The sequence below is a fragment of the Sinohyriopsis cumingii genome, chromosome 4 (assembly GCF_028554795.1).
Source record: "Sinohyriopsis cumingii isolate HCF-2022 chromosome 4, ASM2855479v2, whole genome shotgun sequence".
Taxonomy (NCBI): Eukaryota; Metazoa; Mollusca; class Bivalvia; order Unionida; family Unionidae; genus Sinohyriopsis; species Sinohyriopsis cumingii.
The window spans coordinates 138507301-138527978 of record NC_142964.1 but is presented as its reverse complement, the minus strand read 5'-3'; the positions used below and the strand labels follow the sequence as shown (position 1 = coordinate 138527978).

The 20678-nt window shown below is 34.4% G+C and overlaps 1 protein-coding gene across 2 annotated transcripts in view; it reads right to left on the bottom strand.

Annotated features, from left to right (window-relative positions):
* LOC149802175 (semaphorin-2A-like) overlaps positions 1–20678 on the bottom strand; it is a 147785-nt gene that overhangs the window by 29978 nt on the left and 97129 nt on the right. For both annotated transcript variants that reach the window (XM_089956586.1, XM_089956587.1), the window contains 6 exons: positions 18222–18346; positions 17551–17656; positions 17031–17088; positions 14221–14362; positions 7643–7838; positions 2534–2652 (listed from right to left, as the gene is read on the bottom strand). In XM_089956586.1, coding sequence (XP_089812712.1) covers positions 2534–2652; positions 7643–7838; positions 14221–14362; positions 17031–17088; positions 17551–17656; positions 18222–18346 — 746 coding nt within the window. The remainder of the gene's footprint in view (positions 1–2533; positions 2653–7642; positions 7839–14220; positions 14363–17030; positions 17089–17550; positions 17657–18221; positions 18347–20678) is intronic.

Genomic DNA, 20678 nt, shown 5'->3' with positions numbered 1-20678 from the left:
ACTCACGTACAAGCCAAATAATTTAGGAAAAATAAAGACCTGGAAGAAGGGGGGGGGGGGGTCAGCTTATCTGCGGGCCAATGTGTAAACTTAACAGTCTTTAGGTCTTTTTGTTGACTACTGTAATGGCTGTAAATCTTGGGACACAGAACAATAATTTGTTCCTGTTTCTTAAGACATACCCATGTAAAAAAAATGTAACTTTCGGTGACCAATCAATTATTAAACTGTTATAAAGTACTTTGATTGATTTTGTTATTATTTTGCATGTGTATATTTTCTTATTTTTCCAACATGAAGTTAAATAAAGGTAAATACAGACTTCATAATTCGTGGGCCTATTGAGTTTACCAGGGAGACCATGCTGAACTATAATGTATAGTACTTACACAGTGCAAAGCGTGCATAGCATCACTTAAATCCTTACTTATTCCCAAACATTGATGCAGATTTTGCTTTATCCATTGTTTTGACCAAATTGCATTTTTCCATATAACATTTCAGCTAGCTTCATTTATGTTGAATCACGCGCTCACAAGTTACTCATTTTCAATGATATAAGCAATCCTACAAATTGAGGTAATATTTTAAAAAAAGGTACGCACATTTATTTGTACAAGGCACATAACCATCATAATTTGCATGTTCACGTAGTGTGGTAATAATAAAGGTTAAAAATCTCAGAGATAACTAAGATCAACATCAATCAATTTTAGTTTTGTGTTTTAGCTGAACAAACATCATAACTTTCCACACAGTGGAAAGCTTGATAGCTCGGTGTCTCCTATGTTGATTATCAGCGAATTTGTCTTTTTGCGACAGCAGTACAGGCCACTTAATCATTAAAAACCTGAAACTGGCTTGTGATAAGAGGGAATTTTGACTGGTAACTATACCAGATTAACATTGGTATATACAGTATATAAATACCAGGTGTTTACTTTTGCAAGTTTCTTTCGTGGGAATGGAGCTATAGCATATGGGCTTACTTCATTAGTAGTGATTATTCTTGAAACTGAAATTAATTGTGGACAATTTTATTGTTGTGGTTTATCATTTTGTTCTGGTTTATTTTTTTATTTTTGTATTATTGTAGAAGTAATAATAATCATTAATTTATGTGAATAATGTTTAAACGTAGCATTCTATTTAGTGAAGAAGCGAATGCCTTATACTAAAATAATTATTTCATCCAACAATAATTCACAGGTGATACAACAGAACATGTAGGACTTTTCTTGTTTAGAAGAAATGAAAATCGAAGACATAATGTAATAATCAGGAGTTCTCTACAAACATCGGAAGATATTATGAAATTGGGAGGTAGGTGTGGAGTGACCCCAAAAATCGGGAGATTTTTTTCACTCCTGGTGTGAAAGTTGACAGGTATGGTGTAAGGTCACTTACATCAAAGCAAACTACAACTCCGCTTTTATGGTATTAGCATAATTTTTGAAGCATTATTTCTGAAACTTTATAAGAAACAGAAAATTAAATAAATTACTTTCAAACAAGTTTATACAATTTCTTTTTAATAATCATGCACGCCAACCGCAAGTATACATGTAATTTTTTAAAATACAAGTTTGCCTAAACAAATGCATTTAGAACTTACCTCGTGCATCTTGAGATGCATCAGAGTAGTAACTCGGCTTTTACGCGGGTCATGCACTTTTTAGTGTTTATACCTGATAAGTTGGGGGGGGGGGTCGGCTAATACGCGAATGGGCTTATACACAAGTAAATACGGTTATTAAACCCAACAGATTTATTTTATCACTACTTACGTCTTTACACTAAGTTATTACATCTCCATGATTTCAACAAAATAAACACTCCGTAAGTCAAAGTTGACTTCCATGACAACTTCAACAAATAATCTTAAACACAAAATTCCTTAGTATAGCCCTTTTCTGATACACTCTGAATACAAAATTCAATAGTAAAGCAATTTTCTGATAAACAATGAACATAACATTCTTTAGTGCAACCCTTTTCTGATACACTATGTTGTGTTATTTTGGATTTAATCCCATTTCTCAGCATACGACTATACATGGAGACCAATATACCTGGTTGAGGAAGAATCAGGGAAAACCCCGGTAAGAACCAATGACCCACAGGAAGCTACTGGCAAACTTTCACACATACCCACATTGGCCAAGCCAAAGACTCAAACCAAGGTTAGATGGCAGTGATCGATAAAGGCAAGCACATTAGACCACCTAACACCTGGGGCCCTGATATGAACACAAAATTCCAAAATGCAGCCCATAACACCTGGGGCCCTGATATGGACACAAAATTCCAAAATGCAGCCCATTTCTGATGCACTGTGAACAAAACATTCCTTTGTTTATCTTTTTCTGATAAACCGGATACTCAAACATGCATTTTGAAGGGCAAAACTTGGCATCTACTTGTAAACTTTATACTCAGTGTATGAGAATGTACCACTTTAAAGGTGAACAGATGAATGGACATACCTGAAGATACATAATTTGATGGATGGATTAGATCAACCTACACTTACTGCAAGTTTTATATTCCATATTGGCCTGTGGTCTGGATAGACTTCATACCCTGTCAACATCACAGATTTAAGTGGATTGGCTCTGTTATCCAGTAAAATCTTGTAAATATATCCATCATCTAAAAAAACAAAAAAACATTTCTGATTTCTGTAACACGAATATGCCAGCATCTCCCCATTGTTTGATCAAACTGAATAATTAGGCTTAGCAGCATATGTTCACACTTCAAACAATATCTTGATTAACCTGTTGCTTGGCTCACCAATATCATTAAGACTATTATGTGGGAGGCATTAAATGGGGAATGAAACGAAGCTTAATGTGCCTATCATTATTAACACATAAACCAAAATTTCACCCCACAATCTCAATGATCACACACAAACAGGCTCCTTAAATCCATGTATTTGACATACATCTGCAGCAGTACAACTGCTTTGACAGGCAACTGATCAATTGAACCTTGCATATAGGATATTCTACAATATAATTATGTCAAATTGTCTTTGATTTGTTTATGGATGAAACTGTAAAATGAACACCTTTAGGAAGTAAAATTCAAAGTTCTCTATGTTATGTTTGCATACTATATTTTATCGAACAATCAACAAACATGTCACCAACTAAACTTAATTCAAAGATGTCAAGATCAAATTTATAAATTTTATGTCAGCCAATGAAAAGGAAATCATTGGTATATCATAGACATACACATATGGTTTGCTGCTATCACCTGAGAAGACACGGTGACCTTAAACTTTGGCTTTCTACCCCAAAAAATAGACTTCTTTCAACCCAATGCAGCCGGTCATCCACTAACTGAATGGTACATGGTCAATAACTTTGTGCAGAAGCCATTTTTTTTTCTCCAGTCACTGTGATATTGACCTCTGACCTAAGTATTTAAAAGTGTTGTACCTTGCCTGAAGTGCAAGCCATCTTCCAAGTTTAGTCTAGGTTTATGATGTACAACTAATGGTATTGATGTTATAGTACAGATATCATTCTTCTTAAGGTCAACATGCATGACCTAATACCATCTCACACTGGAACTGATAAACAATAATAGTGATAATAATAATAATTACAATAATAAACAATAATAAATACTTTACTTTGTGATGGTAACTTGGTCAATTACCCTGAGGCTCTCCATATGAACAAACATTGTATACATAAAAAGAGTCAAGTATGCTTAAATACATTAAGCATAAAAACACAAATTGTACATTATAGCTGGAATAAATTTGGAGTGCCATGTATTTTAAGATTTATTTGTCATATTTGGACATTTAGGTTGGGGTGTGTGGGTCATTGCAATTGCATATAAAAAATTTGGAATTTGTTGCCACCGTGTGGTAGCGACATTTGGTAGTCGCTTACCAGGGGGCCTAGAAAGTTTAAACTTATATCAACTCAAACCTGCATGAAATGTGTGTATGACTTTGATTTTTAATGTAGCTTTAACAATTTTTCAGTCATATCGTAAAGATGTCTCACCTGTAACATTATCCTGACATCAGGCTGACCAGACCTAACACTAATCTCTTAATGCTGAGCGCCAAGCGAGGCAGCTGTTAGTACCATTTCTGAAAGTCTTTGGTATGACTCGTCTGGGGATTGAACCCGCGACCTCCTGAATCTGAGGCAGACGCTCTAACCACTAGGCCACCAGAGCAGTTCCTGCATGAAATTCACAAAAAGTGATTTATTTTCTCAGAAATGGCAAATGTTATAATCATGTCATTAATCCGCTGATAGACAAGAGAAAAACTATGGCATAGATGAAACCTGACTCAGTACTCGTCATTTGCATTGCTAGTCACATGACTACACAAATTTCAAATGACGACAACGTGATATCAACAAGAAACTCCTTTAAAATGTTGTACAGAAATTCAATTATATTAAATGAAAGTCAGATACTTTCTGTAAAAACCAGCAATCTGGCCAGTCTGATTTATCAAGCAGAGAGCACATGTCAACGTGGTAGTCACGTGATACAACAAAACTCCAGAAGTTGTTCTTGGAATATATAAATATGAAGAATATTGTTTTCTTTCATTTTTGTATTTTTACTACAGCCATTATACGACTTTCATTTAATATTTTTTTACTTTTCTCTGCAACATTTGAAAATGTGGATTTGTGTACTCATGTCACTAGCAATGGAAATCCCGAGTACCAGGTCACATTTCATCAACAATGTGGTTTTATCTTGTCTTTCAGCAGATTAAAGACATAACGATTTTAATACTCCCAATTTCTGAGAAAATAAGTAATTTTCATATTGACTTCATGCATGCATCACTTGATCTAACTTTTAATGTTTGCAATACCATGCAGTGAGCAGTTAGGCTTTGCCACCACGCTGGCCTCTTGTGATGCTAGACTTGTTTTCATACCTTCCATGTATGAAATGCATTTTACAATCATAAAAAACTGCTCCTGGGGCAACTTGTGATCATAATATATAACAAAATAATCATTTGAAAAACTTACAAACCTTCCAAAAAATTTCAACTTGACTTGAATAACTTCACAGCATTTATTGTCACATGAATTTGTTCTCCAATACTACTGGTGCTTAAGTTATTTCATGTGCATCTAAGTGTTCACATCCTAATTAAGTCAAAATAATTTCTCAATTTTTGCAGCAAATATATTATACTACTCTCTTTTCATAACAAATCTGTAAAATAAACACCCAAGTACATCAACTATATAAGAATTATCACATACATTCACTTGTCTTTTTCTCCAATGGACACAACATGTTGATATTCCAGTCGAGCTCTTTTTGCGGCTTTGGCAAAGATTTGTTTAGCCTTCCTTTTTGACTGAAATTTTCGGCTCAATGTGCAATCGTTTCTTTTCCTTCTCAATGAGAGCCTTTCTTCCTTCCAAGCTGTTGCTGGTATTGGAGACATGCAGTATGCATATTCAGACAGAGAGCTACATGTTCTCTTGTGCAAGAAATCTTTCTTCTTATAGTAATTAATTGCACTTTTTTCCAGATGCCTTCTAAGCTTCATTTTTTCCATATGCAGCTTCTTTTGTAGGTGCCATTCCAAAATCTTCCAACCACAATTGATGTAGAACTGAGGTCACAAAATGCCAGACCTCTAGCGTTCAGTTTTCTTATAAACTGACCAACTAAATTTCTGTCAACTTTTTGCTCCAGCCATTCCCATTTCCATACGTTCAACTCGGGACACCATTTTTGTGTTTGTGTGCTGCAAGCACGCTTCTTCTTTCCACTGCCATCAGTTTCCATTAGACGAATATTTATTGGATGAATTGAAACTTTTGACCAATCAGAATACTCTTTATGAGAGTCGTTGGGCTAACTAATATATGGAATGAATACATTACAAGGGTTGTTGCAGAATGTGACTGAACAGACTGTTTTTAAAAAACCGGATCGGAGATGATAAAAAATGGACTATAAACAAGAAAAATCGGATTCACGTCAGGAGAAAAGCAGAATTCCACTTTAAAATGGAGAAAAATCATGTCTGCATAATGTACATGAAAAAACAGAATCAACCAAACACTAATAGGCTAAAGCATAAAACCTTTGGACAGAAAAACAAGTCAAGTATTGACCATCTTAATAGCCTCATCCCTGACATCAGTGTTTCCCTTTACGCACAATTGTGCGTCAGGGACGCACGCTGGAGAAAATTGACGCACACATGTTGTTGCCGTGTGTTTCTTTAACGCAAAGGATTTTCATAATATTATCAGGATTTATTTAATACCCAATGCATTGGACGATGTATGGCATCGTATATACTTCGAGTATAGGCATTGACTGGTTCCTCGCTTTGTTTGCTCCCTGCCTTGCGCTCCTCTATTCGTATAGCAAAGTGCAACACAGGGAACATATAAAACAATGAACCAGACTAGCATAGGCAATGTTATGACAGAGTAGCTTCCCTTAATCTCACAAGCTTCTCGCGATTTCCATCGAGCTCAGCAAGCTGTCATCTAGATGTTTAATCTCAAGGCTTGTTGCACTAGAAAGTGATCACCAGATTAAAACGTTATGCACTAAAATGCATTAGCGAAGAAAGTGAAAGAAGCAGAACACAAAAGAGTAACTGTGGAACTAACTTTAATGAAAAATGAAGAAAATAATTCCCTTGACTGGAATACGGCACATTCATTATGATTACCAGTGCGACTTCTGATTGCGTGATTGCAAAGACTGCAAAAGTGAATAATCTTTTCGTGACAGGATTTTAGAATTTTCAAAAATCTGCCCTCGTTTGCCATAAGATATCTGGAGAACACATCATAACCTAAGACATGATTTCACAACAATGAAATCAGTAAACTTGCAGAGACAAATGCGTTTTTTGGATTACAAAGTCAGTGGGTCATTGCAGATTTTGTTTGTTTTTAACTTTTGCTGCAATAAAAGAAAGATCTTAATGTTCAAGTGTAACTTATTAGAAAGAAGATGAATCATTATCCTCCTGGATATTTGAATAAATGTGTTGTAGGATGAAGTACAATGAAACCTATGATAGTATACATTTTATGAAAGGCAGTAAATTAACTCCCATTTCGTTAAAAAGATTTATTTGGCTTTCTGTATTGGCTTATATGTAATGTGTTGGGCTATAATACTGCTTGAGGAGACTGTTAAAAGTACGACTTTAAAAGAAAAATGAACTAATACAATTATTCTTTAAATGGACAATGCATTTGTTTGTTAATTGTGCATGTTGGTATATTTGTATGTTTAGAGAGAGAGAGAGAGAGCATGTTGTGCACGTTGCAGTATCCTACTTCAAGCTGAAAAAGTACGAGTCGTATGAAAATTTGTCAGTATTTTTTTGACCCCCACATTTTTTATTTGACCCCCAGTTTTGACACCTAGGGGTTTTTTGTACCCTCAATTTTACACCCCTGGGGGATACACTGCCTGACACTGAGTTCAAATTACAGTTGGATAAACAAATACATATTAAGCAGACAAGACTGCAACAAAGGCGATACAAAATTATGCTGTATAATGAATTCTTCATTAGGGACAGCAGAGATAATTATTTCTTCTGAAGCAACTTTCAACATAAGTTCAAAGAAAAATAACTTACTAGATGATACCAGGAACAAAGTATCTCTTTTGCCAGTGATATTGAAGACAGTGATAATTTTGTTAAGAACCAGGTTACTGTTGTAAAACATGGGTTGTCCGTTAGTAGGTCCCACCTCATCGTTCATCAGCTGGTACTTCACATACTCTGTTTGGTCTGGACTTAGAGTTAGATTGGCATCTTCATAAATGCCACACTGAAATATTCAATTTTACATACCAGTAGATTTTATACTGAAATAAATTCTAAATACCTGAAAATGCTACAATGAAATAATGTTAAATTTTACATACATGTAAATGATACAAAATTACCCATAAATGATTCACTGAAATAATATTCAATTTTATATACCTGTAAATGATACAATTACGCATAAATGATACACTGAAATAATATTTAATTTGTTTGCATATATAAATAATCTAATGACCTGTAAATGATAAACTGAAATAATATTCAGTTTTAAGCATTTATAAATGATACAACTGCATGTAAATGATACACTGAAATTATATTCAATTTTAGGCATTTGTAAATGACACAATGACCTGAAAATGATACACTGAAATAATATTCAATTTTATGCACTTGTAAATGATACAATTACCCATAAATGATACACTGAAATAATATTTAATTTGTTTGCATATATAAATAATCTAATGACCTGTAAATGATAAACTGAAATAATAATCAGTTTAAAGCATTTATAAATTCAATTTTACATACCTGTAAATGATTAAAGGCTCCAAATGATTATTTACTATAATCTGATACTAAAGTCATATCAATCTTCTTCTAGTGTTTTACATTTTATATTACTCCAGTTCTGAATACATGTAACTATTTTATGCACAAAAAGAATGACAACAACAGAACTAATTCTCAAGAAGTTAAAAATAAATACAGAATTGAAACAAAGTGTTTTATTCTAATCTTGCATAGAAATGAAATTTTAACAGCACACAAGTTCAAGTCTTTTGGATGATTAAAACCATACAAAACCATCCACTACCTGTCATGTGGAGATGCAGTATCTTTACATGTTGAATGGCATAAAAAAAACTACACACCAGCTGTCACATTGAGATTGCAGACCATCTTTACACAATGTTTTAACAGCATATAAAACTACCAAACATCTGTTACCTGTAGATTGCAGACCATCTTTACACAATGTTTTAACAGCATATAAAACTACCAAACATCTGTTACCTGGAGATTGCAGATCATTTTTAGACAGTGTTCAACTGCATGTGCTATCCAACAGTTGTCACATGGTGACATCAGACCATCTTTGAAATTCTCATCATCTGCATCCAGTTGCAATAGTGAAATCAGTGATATGCTTTGGTTTGCAAAGCTAATGAACTGCAACATGACCATGACCCATGTTTATGTGTGTGTGTGTTTTACGAGTCCAGGCTCTTACAAAAAGTAACAGGAAAAAAGTGAAGACAACAGGCAACAAACGTAACAAATACTTTTTTCCCTAGAATATCAAGTGAAAAATGAGAAAAAAGAACTTACGGTTTTACAAATCAAATCCAAAAACAATCCAGGAACTAAAAAAATAGAAGTCTTAGTAATATAAAGTCCTGAATGAAACTGGATTCGAATCACAACAAAATCTAAAATGGAAGACGATGACATCATTAATAGTCAGCAAAGTGATACATTGTCAACAGTCTCTTGTTGAATCACAGAAAATATTATTCCAGTTTTTGAATGCTGTATAAATTTCAATAAATGCCCTTGTCCAAGAATTAATTTAGAGCACTAGTATTTCCAGAGAAAATAATCACTTGAAATCCAATAATTTCAATTAAAAAAATCAATGCCCAAACTGGTTACAACACAACTTGTCAAAAGTTTGAAGCCCAAAGACACAAAACAGATTCCCAGATGGGGGTCACACGGTCATCCTTCCAGAACAAATCTGAAGCTTTTAACATGCCTAACATCACGTACACGCAGTATGGCCTTAATTGAAATCAATGGTTCTTACTCTGGGAAAGAATAATAATAAAACTTGTTTACCAGAACTGCTCCTGTTTTTGAATCAAGGTCATAAACTGGATACAGTGTTTCTATTATTATAACAGTCAGGTCAATCAGAACTGAATTGCTGGAAAATGACAAATCCAGTAAACAATGTTACCTTACAATAACATGTAATGGAATAATACAAAAAATTTAAACAAACAAACAAATAATTAAATTAAATATACATAACAGTTTCTATGACTTGGATTTTTAACACAGCATTTAAAAAAATTCAGTCATATAGCTATGATCTCTTTAATGTGGCAGTTTACAGTGATGCCTAGCAATGCCTAAGTCATGTCTTGCCCAGTCACATTATCCCGACACCAGGCCAACCAGTTCTAACACTAACCTCTTAATGCTGAGCACCAAGTGAGGCAGCTGTTATTACCATTTTTATAGGTCTTTGCTATGATTTGGCTGGGATTCGAACCTGAAACCTCCCACATCTGAGGTGGATGCTCTAACCACTAGGCCACCGGAGCAGTTGACAACAGTTTATCAACAGAATTATCCAAAAAGGTGATTCAAATGACTGATACTGACACTGATAAAACCAACGCAAACACATTCCTGAGAGTATCATAGCTGCCAACCCTCTAGGCTCGCAATTAGAGAAAATAGGGATAAAAATGAGTGAATTATGACATGGATTCATGAAGCTATCTTCAAGTCCAGAATTTTTGTCAGAACAAAAGTTTAGCATGGTCTCCAGCTGATAAAGGTAGATTGTGCTTAACAAGAAAACTCACAAACAATGCTTCAGCATTGGTAGCTTGCAGGTTGTCCGTCAAGGACTTAAAATATTCCAGAGCTGAAATCTGCTGCGAGTTCTTAAGTTTCCCAACCTCCATGTGCTTTTTGCTACCAATGTGCTTTCTTACATCGTCTCTGCCACCATGCCCAATGCTAAAAGTTGTGGCACACTGTGTGCAAAAAGCATGATGCATATCGGTGTTTGATGACTGAATGAATGGCCAATTTTGGAATATTCCAAAATAAACTTCAATTTTTGTGCAATACTGTTATTTTTCCTTGATGGTGAAGACATTTTCAAGATGCGATGCCGAACGGCAATTCAAATCAGTGTTGGTGGGACATGCTCATAGCAAACTTCCGGTTAGGCCCCAGTTTCTCTCAAAAGTAACTATAAAACTACTTTATACATATAGATTAAAATAACAAGGTTCTCACACATTTCTAAAGATAAATTTCCAGGGTTTTTCCAGGAAGAAATTAATTTTTTCAAGGTTCACATGTGATCATTACTGATTGGAATTGAAAAACATTTTAGATTGCAAAACATGAATTTTCTAAATCTAAACATGTTTCTTTCTCTTGACTCTCCAAAATATCTAAGTCAAAAAAGATGATTGTGTACAAAACCACAAAATGTATCACACAAACAAGTTTGATTATATTCCTATAAAATGGCATGCAAAATCACTTCAATGTATAGAATAAAAATTTAACTTTATTTTGATCTGCATTACGTTGCGAAGTGGGAACAACATAATGAACATAAATAAGTTTTGTTTCCTTTCAAATCTTTAATTCTAAAGAATTCTATAGCAATATATATCTTATAGAAAGGAAACATTTCCTATTACAGATAAAAAAAAACAATAAATGCAAATAATTAAAATCTTGTCTTGTAATGAAAAGAGTTTATACCTAAATTTCTCTGAGCCAATAAAATCCCAAACAAGATTTTTCAAACAACCTAATCTCCTTAAGATGACCTGGTTAAAAATCCATCATTTAAAAAACATTTTAAACGGGTTGATTCAAATTTTGACAAAATACCTTCAAAATTATATACTGCTGTATAAACAAGGACTGAAGTTTCTGTAAAATCAACTTGTCTTCTTGAAATTCATTAAACCAGTCCCCAAACCTCTTTTGATAGATTTTTTATATGCAATACAAGGGACAAAAATGTCTCATTTCAGATCTGAGATTTAAAAATTTGTACTACAAATATGGCTTAAAACGAATAGCAGTCCATTTTCTAATCCAGGTTTCCTCCAAATATTCGCACCCCATTAGGTTCGGGTGTGGGGACATTGCAATTGCATACTGAAAATTTGGAATTTGCTGCAACCGTGCGTAGCGACACATCTTAGTTGCTTACCAGTGGGCCTAGCAAATTTAAACTTAAGTTATTATGTTACATCGACTCATACCTGCAGGAAATCGATAAGAAAAGGATTTATTTTCTCAGAAATGGCAAGTATTATAAACGTTATGTCTATAATCTGCTGACAGACAAGACAAAACTACGGTGTAGATGAAACCTGATGCAGAACTCGCCATTAGCATTATTAGTCACATGACTTCATAAATCTCAAATGATGACATCAGAAGTCCAATATATATCAACAACAAACTCCTTTATAATGTTGTTGTACAGAAAATCAATTATATTAAATTAAAAGTCAGACACTTTTTGTAAAAACCAGCAATCTGGCCAGTCTGATTTATCAAGCAGAGAGCACATGTCAATGTCGTAGTCACGTGATACAACAAAACTTCAGAAGTTGTTCTCAGAATATATAAATATGAAGAATATTGTGTTCTTTCATTTTTTTCTTTTTACTGCAACCATTATAGGACTTTCATTTAATATTTTTTTTATTTTTTTCTCTACAAGATTTGAAAATGTGGGTTGTTAGATTTGTGTACTCATGCGACAAGCAATGCTAATCGCAAGTACCAGATCACATTTCATTGACACCGTAGTTTTATCTTGTCTAACACTCAAAATTTCTGAGAACATAAGTAATTTTCATATCGATTTCATGCATTTATCAATCAATCTAACAACGTTTAAGTTGCTCGGCCATCCGGTAAGCAGCTACGCTTTGCAATGACCATGTTTTCATACCTTCTATATAATGAAAGATACGGATATCGAGCCGAGTTTGAAAATAAAATTATACTAATCTAATCCAATGAGCATTTGGATTCACTCAGCATATATGTTTATTGCAAGCACCCAAATGATACATACTTCACCTTCCGAATATTCTGGTTAGAACTCAATAAATTTAACTCACGATCAGTTTAGTTACGATTCAATTACGTGATTGTTTCGGGTGTCAAGTGGTGGCGGAAAATGCCTGTGTTTTTCCCAACTTTCATCAATATTTGAGAAATACAATGACTTTTCACGGTGTGGAAAAAGTCATCATCTCTCCCAACTTTTTCCCGATAGTTGTGGGAACCCTGAAATAAGCTAAAATGATTGCTACTGGGCCAACGTTATCAATTGGCTATAGTTCTAATAATATTGTGAATGGCAATAACAGACCATTTCAGCAACTGCTGATATCATGACAAGCACTTAACAGGAAATCTGTTATTTTATTAAAGATTTAAAATAATTGAGAATTGATGAATTCATGATTTTTTTACATGCGACATGAATCCATGAATCGCTGAAAAACTCGTGAAATTCATGCCAAAATTGTGAGGGTTGACAGCTATGAAATATTCATCTTGTCAATACAGACACATGATACGGGGTTAGAAGCGCAATTCAATGTTAAAATTTTAGGGTGGTTTTCATTAAGGTTTGTTTTAGGTTTAAATTGTTTTGCCAGTCCAAGATACAAACCAGTTAGGTTTAAATTGTTTTGCCAGTCCAAGATACAAACCATTTGGGTTTAAATTGTTTTGCCAGTCCAAGATACAAACCATTTAGGTTTAAATTGTTTTGCCAGTCCAATATACAAACCAGTTACAAGATTATCTCCATGGTGCACATAACATTTATTAAAAAGTTCCTAAAATTAAACTTTGATTTTGTTCTGTAAGTAATAAGAAATTTGCATGCTTTCTTAACTGCTGTGCCAGCCTAAAGAAAGTCTCTAACAAAGCATTTTTGTGGGGCGGGGTAGAGTCATTCATAATTTTTTCAAACTTTTGGGCTTTTTTGGTAGGTTTCTAAGGTCAAAATGAAATTTTAGGTTTTTTGAAGTTTCTCAGGTCCACTTATAACCCTGATGACAACATACGGTATAAGGCACCGCACCAATTATTAATCTTCTTACATTATAAAAAGTGGTTACCAAACATTAACTAAATTAAATGTCTATGTCCTTTAAAGGTATATAACATAAAAGCCTGGGCAAACACATTGAACCCAGAATCAAAGCAATGCTGCAAATCAAGTGACCTTGACACTGAGGTCAAATGGCTGAATAAGCATGTTGCTGGGTGAATGTTCATTACTGCATGAAAAATTCAATCAAAGAAGGAATAAAACTGATCAAGGGGTTTAAGAAATATATATATATATAAGAAACAATACACCTTAATGCAAATTTACTATGTGACCCAAAGGTCAAAGGTGTAAGAGAGCATGCTGCAGAATGGCCAAGAGATTTAGGACTTGTAGCACAGGAAGAAAGAAAAAGACAGATGACCATTCTGGGCAGGTATTGAATCCACAACCATTGGATTAAAAGTCCAGTTCTCTGTCAATTAAGCTACTATGACTCCCTGTGTTGCAAGATGAAACCTACATCTACTGATCTCGGTTTTGGCTCCAAGTTTTTTGGAAGTTCCTTCCACAAGCCATTATCCTTGTATTTGTATTTCCCTGCGAACACATCTATTACTGTTTGCTTTTTGTAGGCACATATTGCTGATGCTTTGACACCTTGTCTGAAACATGGAAAAAAATGTACTGCAGCAATGAATGACAGTTAAATATTTCACTGAAGACTTGCGACATTAATAATGGTTGCATCGCAAAGAGGCTCACTCGTTATAGTTTGCTCAGTAGGACCTTAAACAAAACAACGTGTATTGGCAAACAAAAAAAATGGAAGATGGGCATTCAGCAGATATAGCTCCTATAAATTATGATCTGTTAACCTGAAAATCCCACTCATCTAACATTAATATCAGTATAAAGGTGCATGATAAATCTGGAAGAATCAAGCATTCCTGAGCACATTATGTCTGAAAAACCATTCATGGGGATAGGCAATCAACAACCATAACATTTTTGAATGATCTTGTGGAATGCCTTGGTAAAGCAATGTGTTAAAACCAGTCAGTAATTATCTTGTGGAATGCCTTGGTAAAGCAATGTGTTGAAACCAGTCAGTTATTATCTTGTGGAATGCCTTGGTAAAGCATTGTGTTGAAACAAGCCAGTTATGATCTTGTGGAATATCTTGGTAAAGCAATCTTTTAAAATCAGCCTGTCTGAAGAAATAACTCCACCAACTGATGAAGTGGAACACTGGAAATCAAAGTCATTCAAGTTCTTATCAGTATCAAAGTGAATACTTTGACAGGTTTAAATTCTAAGTAAATTTATGCTGCAGAAAACAATAAAATCAGGGGTCATATCTTCTCTAAGTGATGTCAATGCTTAATGAGTTTTTATTTAGATAACTGACAGTTTTGCAGAAACCAAACTACTTTCTTCAGTTACTGTGGCTTTGGCTTTTGACATTTTGACCCCTGAATCAATAGGCTTCTTCCTTATCCCATGCACAAGTCATGCAAAAAGTTTGGCCCAGGTATGTGATGTAGAAGTAATATCAATTTGCAGAAACCACTAATATCTTTATCCATTTGCAGTGACCTTTCAACCCCAAACCAATAGGATTCTTCCTTAACCAAAGTGCAAGCCTTCAACAAAGTTTTGTAACAGTTACTGTAGTTTTCTTCATTCACTCTCTGTGACCTTGAATGATGACCTAGTGAACATAAACCCGGTTTGGCTCCTCCTTACTCTAAGAACAAGCCATCCAAAGTTTGTTAACTGTGGATGGTTGAGAACTCAGGTCACTGTGTGGAAACCATCTTTCTTTCCTAAGTCACAGTGACATAGACCTCAAATCCAAAAATAGACAGGGTACTTCCGTATCTCAAAAGACTTGGTAACTGTTGAGTTACTGTGCACAAGTCTTTTTTTTCTTCAGTCAATGACCTTGTCTTTTGAGCTTTTGCCCCCTAAGTCAATAGGTTTCTTCCTTACCACAAGTGCATGTTATCCACAAAGATTCTTAACTGCATATGATAGACAGCTCAAGTTATTGCACATAAATGAAATTCACAACAGATGGATCAACAACATCCTAACATAATATGCTCAACCTAAAGGCAGGCAAATAAAAATCAAACTCATTTAAGTTCTCATTAATATGAAGTGCCATGCCAAATCTGGATGAAATCCAACAATCCTGGGTAAATAATGCTCGTCAAACCAATATCAGAGGACTGACAATCAGGAGGCAATAGTTCCCATAAATGATGCCATGGAATACCAAAAACATAACTCCATCAAGGTCTCCCATAACTGATGTCCTGGAATGCCAAAAACAGAACTCCATCAAGGTCTCCCATAACTGATGTCATGGAATACCAAAAATGGAACTAGATCTCATCAATACAAAGCTGCAAACTAAATTTGGTTCAGATCTAATGATATTAGTAAAGTGAAGTTAGAGAAATAAATATATGATACTAAAGACTAACCTTTGATGCTTTCAAAGTAGCTCAATATAAAGTCATAAATCCAATAATCCCCAGTAATGATGTCTTGCAGTGTCCAAACTGTTGAGGAACTGACAGTTGGATCAATAAACATGATTATTATATGGTACGACCAAATCTGTCAACTAGGGTAAACAACTTTGCTAGCTAAGTCATGCTCTTGCAGATCTGGGTCTATTATGTTTACTTGAAATAATAAATATTACTGTATACGAGTCCAACTGGAAACTGCAAAGACCCAGATTTGCCAACACAGTATGTGCCTGTGGAGTTTGTTAGGAGTAATCAGTAGAACAAACAAAACAGACCCTGATCTGAAGGCACATTATGTTACAGCAGAATAGGATCTTTGTTGTTTGTAGTTTCACATGACTTATAAGAAAGTATATACAGAACATCTTTTTGTAGACCTCTAGCAGATCAGGGTCAATCTTGTTTGCTTCAAAACATAAATATAGCATCTGTTGTAAACCCTGATCTACCAGGGTTGGCTATATCATTCTCCAGGAGAACAGGGTCTACCATGATTTCTTTACATTAATAGCTGAGTCTATACTGTATACAGCAGTGTATACATAAGACAAATTAGAAAAGACTTTTTTCCTTTATGTGCAAAAACTTTGAGAAATGTTTGTTCCAAACTGAACTTGTCCTTGTTACAATACTGTAAACATGACCATTCTTGCAATTAATTTTTTAAAATTGTATGACTCTGCATTTTGCGACATACAAGTTTTGTTTGCATATGGTACCATTAGTGTTAAGAACATTTTTGCACAGTTTGCTCATGCAATATGTATTCAATGCACTACATACTTACGCAATTTTTGTAAACAGTGCATAGAAGATGTCATCTTCTTTTACATATGACACATCCTCTGAAAGTAAATAAGAATCATGACTGAAAATAAATGCTTATAGAACCGACGGCTGGTGAGTTTTATTAAGAAGCAGAACCGAGGGGCAAATTAAACATACATGTGGCATATTTGTGAAACTTTAAAAGCTTAATAGTGAGCTGGAATGAGGGACTTTGTGCTTCATTATTGGGAAGTCCATAAAAGGTATGGAATGAGGGACTTTGTGCTTCAGTATTGGGAAGACCATACAAGGTATGGAATGAGGGACTTTGTGCTTCAGTATTAATTTATGCAATTTAAATCACCTTAATTTTCAAAATCTGTAATTATTTTGATCAAAACAGAAAAAGATAACCTACTACCACAAACAAATCACCTTAATTTTTATCTATGACGCTAATAATCTTTCAACAAATAACATCCACTACTACTACCACATGAAACAATCTTTTGTGTGATCTTGATGGCGTTTCTACTTACGGATATCATCAAAGTAATCTGGGTTAAATCCTGGCACAGTGCAGAGTAAACGGGCCTTCTGATATGACAGCCAGTAACGCTGAGTCATACTTGAACCCTTGTCTTTCTGCAAGGAGAATCATAAGAAACAATTGCAGACTTTGAGTTGTTTCCCTTTGTTCAAATCAATATAGCCAAGCATTCTCCCGTTCCAAACAGCACTCAGAAACCTGGAGGTAGCAATCTTAAGAATGATCCTGAATCTGGGCAGTTTGGTAGATCTATCCAATATGCAAATAAAGTATATTAACTTCCGTCATGGAAGAAAATCAAAAAGAAAAAGATAAGCCAACAATCCAAGAACTGTCACAAAACCAATTCAAAATTATTGCTCTATTTTATAAGATAATGACAAAAAGCTCTTCTTGGCTGGCAAAAATCATTTATTAAAATACTTTGCACAATTTTCAAAGATATTTGTTAAACCAATAAATCTTTGATGACACATTCAAATGATGCAGCTTAAGTAATTTGCAATAGTCACAAACAAATCCAACAAAGAAAATGAGGATTCTTCTTTATAATCCAACAAAGAAAATGAGGATTCTTCTTTATAATCCAACAACGAAAATGAGGATTCTTCTTTATATTCCAACAAAGAAAATGAGGATTCTTCTTTATATGAGACCCACCTTGCATACTTTAGCCACCCGTGAAACAATTTTCTTTTCCTCATAGTTCTGAAACTCTACTGCCTCTTCACGGAAGAAAAAGTACACTTCTTTGGCCAAATCAAAGGATGCTACAAACTGTGGAGCTGAGGATGGAAGAAAGAAGTTTTTTCTTAGTTGATATAATTCCTAAAAATACATACTCTTGTATCATTAATATGCTATATATCAATGTATTGCAAAATGAAAATGTAATGTTCTTGGTTATAACCACAAAAATTCAAATTTCACTGACACAATTTCTGCAAAATAGGTAAATCTAAAACTACCTGTTATCAACTTGAGAGTGATCAATGTCATGTATGCTACATAAGGTTCCATTGGTATCATGAGCATGTATGTGTTTCTAATAGATAATGGAATTTAGTATTTTTATACTAAAAATATTAAACACTAATTATTGCTATCTTCATTTAATGCGCATTGTTCTACTCTCCTTAAGAGGGTCTCAAGGGAGAATAGACCTTGACTAATGAATCACCCTCAATAAATAAAGCATTATTATTATTATTATTATTATTATTATTATTATTATTGTTCCAGTGTTACATGACCTGTGCAAATCTGAAACCCATTCTATAAAAATTGCTGTAATGAACCCAGGGTTTTCCATAGAATTTTGGAACTTGGGGTACAACTGACCTCTCAGTTGTAAAAAAAACTTGCTACCCATTAACTGCACAGCAATTTATTTTAAATGTTTTTGCTCTTTGAAATAACACATGCTCATTGACAGAATATGCTTAGTATGTCAAAATATCAAGAAAACTGGACAAAAAGTTTAGAGTAAAGATTTGAAGGTATGATTATTATGAAGTCAAGTTTGTATAAGTGGACCCACTTTGTCAGATATATACATGGCTGGTGCCAACATAATCTGTAACAAGAGCCCCAAGTGGGCCTTAGATCACTCAAAAGGTGAGACCTGCCTAATAGCCTAATGCAAGAGTAATCTGTAGAAATTTTTTCCTTTGCTATTTATTGCATGCTACAGAAACAATTATTTTAAGGTTGTTCTATTTTGTTATCTCCATCTATATTTGAAGGTACATCAGAATCATTTTTCCAATACTGAGAGACCTTTATGCCAAAATGCTTTCTGTCAAAGCTTGCCATATTGTAAAATTCCCAATCAATCTTACAGGCTATACATGAACATTTTAGAGGGGCTTTGCAAAGCAAATCATGGTAAACAATGGTGTAATCAACTAACATGTAATACATGTATTACACAACATTTACTGATAAAAAAATTAACCCCTGGAGGTTTTTGTCATTTTCGCCTGAAATTCGAGTAGGAAACACATTTTGAAAGCCATCTCAATACATCCTAATACATCAACTTCCAGGTGATCTTCCAACAACATAATGCCTAGTTGTGTCAGAAACATCATTTTTCATTGGCTATTTGGCTTGTGCACTTAGACCTTATTTACCACTAGTATAGTTGCATAAACTTCAGCTCCACATACAGCCATTGTTGCTATCTCTCAAACTGATGCAATTATTGGACAAAATTTCCATTTCAAATGACAATGGCAATCATATCTCCTGCCACAAGACATACTCAAATTGGCATATGATATCTAATAAACATAAATTAAAAACAAAATTCCATTTCAAATGACAATGGCAATCATATCTCCTGCCGCAAGACATACTCAAATTGGCATGTGATTTCTAACAAACATAATTATGTCCTTTCCTGGTCATATTCACAAGAATCTGAATATTTCTTTCTATACTTCTGTGCTGATTATTAACACCTTGTTAGCGGCTTATTTTCCCTTTCGTCTTCAGTATGCTTCACTTGCTGGATGGCATTTTTCAAAATTCTATAATCAACAGTTTGATCATGCAGATGCTTCACATGAAAAATATGTGCATCTTAAAGCATCTGAGGTACTGCTGTAAAGTTAGTCTGGTTCTCTGATTACTCTAATTTTAAATATGAAACCTGGATCCAAATCAAACATGGTTGAACCAATTATCCAGATTTTTTGGCAACGACCTAATTTCCGAAGTTTTGCTTTTATGCCTTAAGTTCATAATTTAAGGGTTATTTTTGTAAGACTTAACGGCAAAATCATAAAGGTTGGTAGGTCTGTGATACAGTGTTCATACCAAATTGCATCATATGTCAAATATTTCTAAAGCTATGCCAAGTTATAATTCACATCCCTTGTAAAGATATAAACTTGACTGTCAAGAGCCATAAATGCATACCTTGATCAATGAGACAATGTTCATACCAAATTGAATCAGAATTGGCTTAAGGGTTCTTGAGCTGTGCTGTTTGGAAACAATGTGTCATGAGAAGACATTAAGTTAAGTATCAAGGGCCATAACTCTATGGCAAATGAACTTGACGAGACACGAGATGATGTGCACACCACACTGCATCAGATGGCAGGAAGG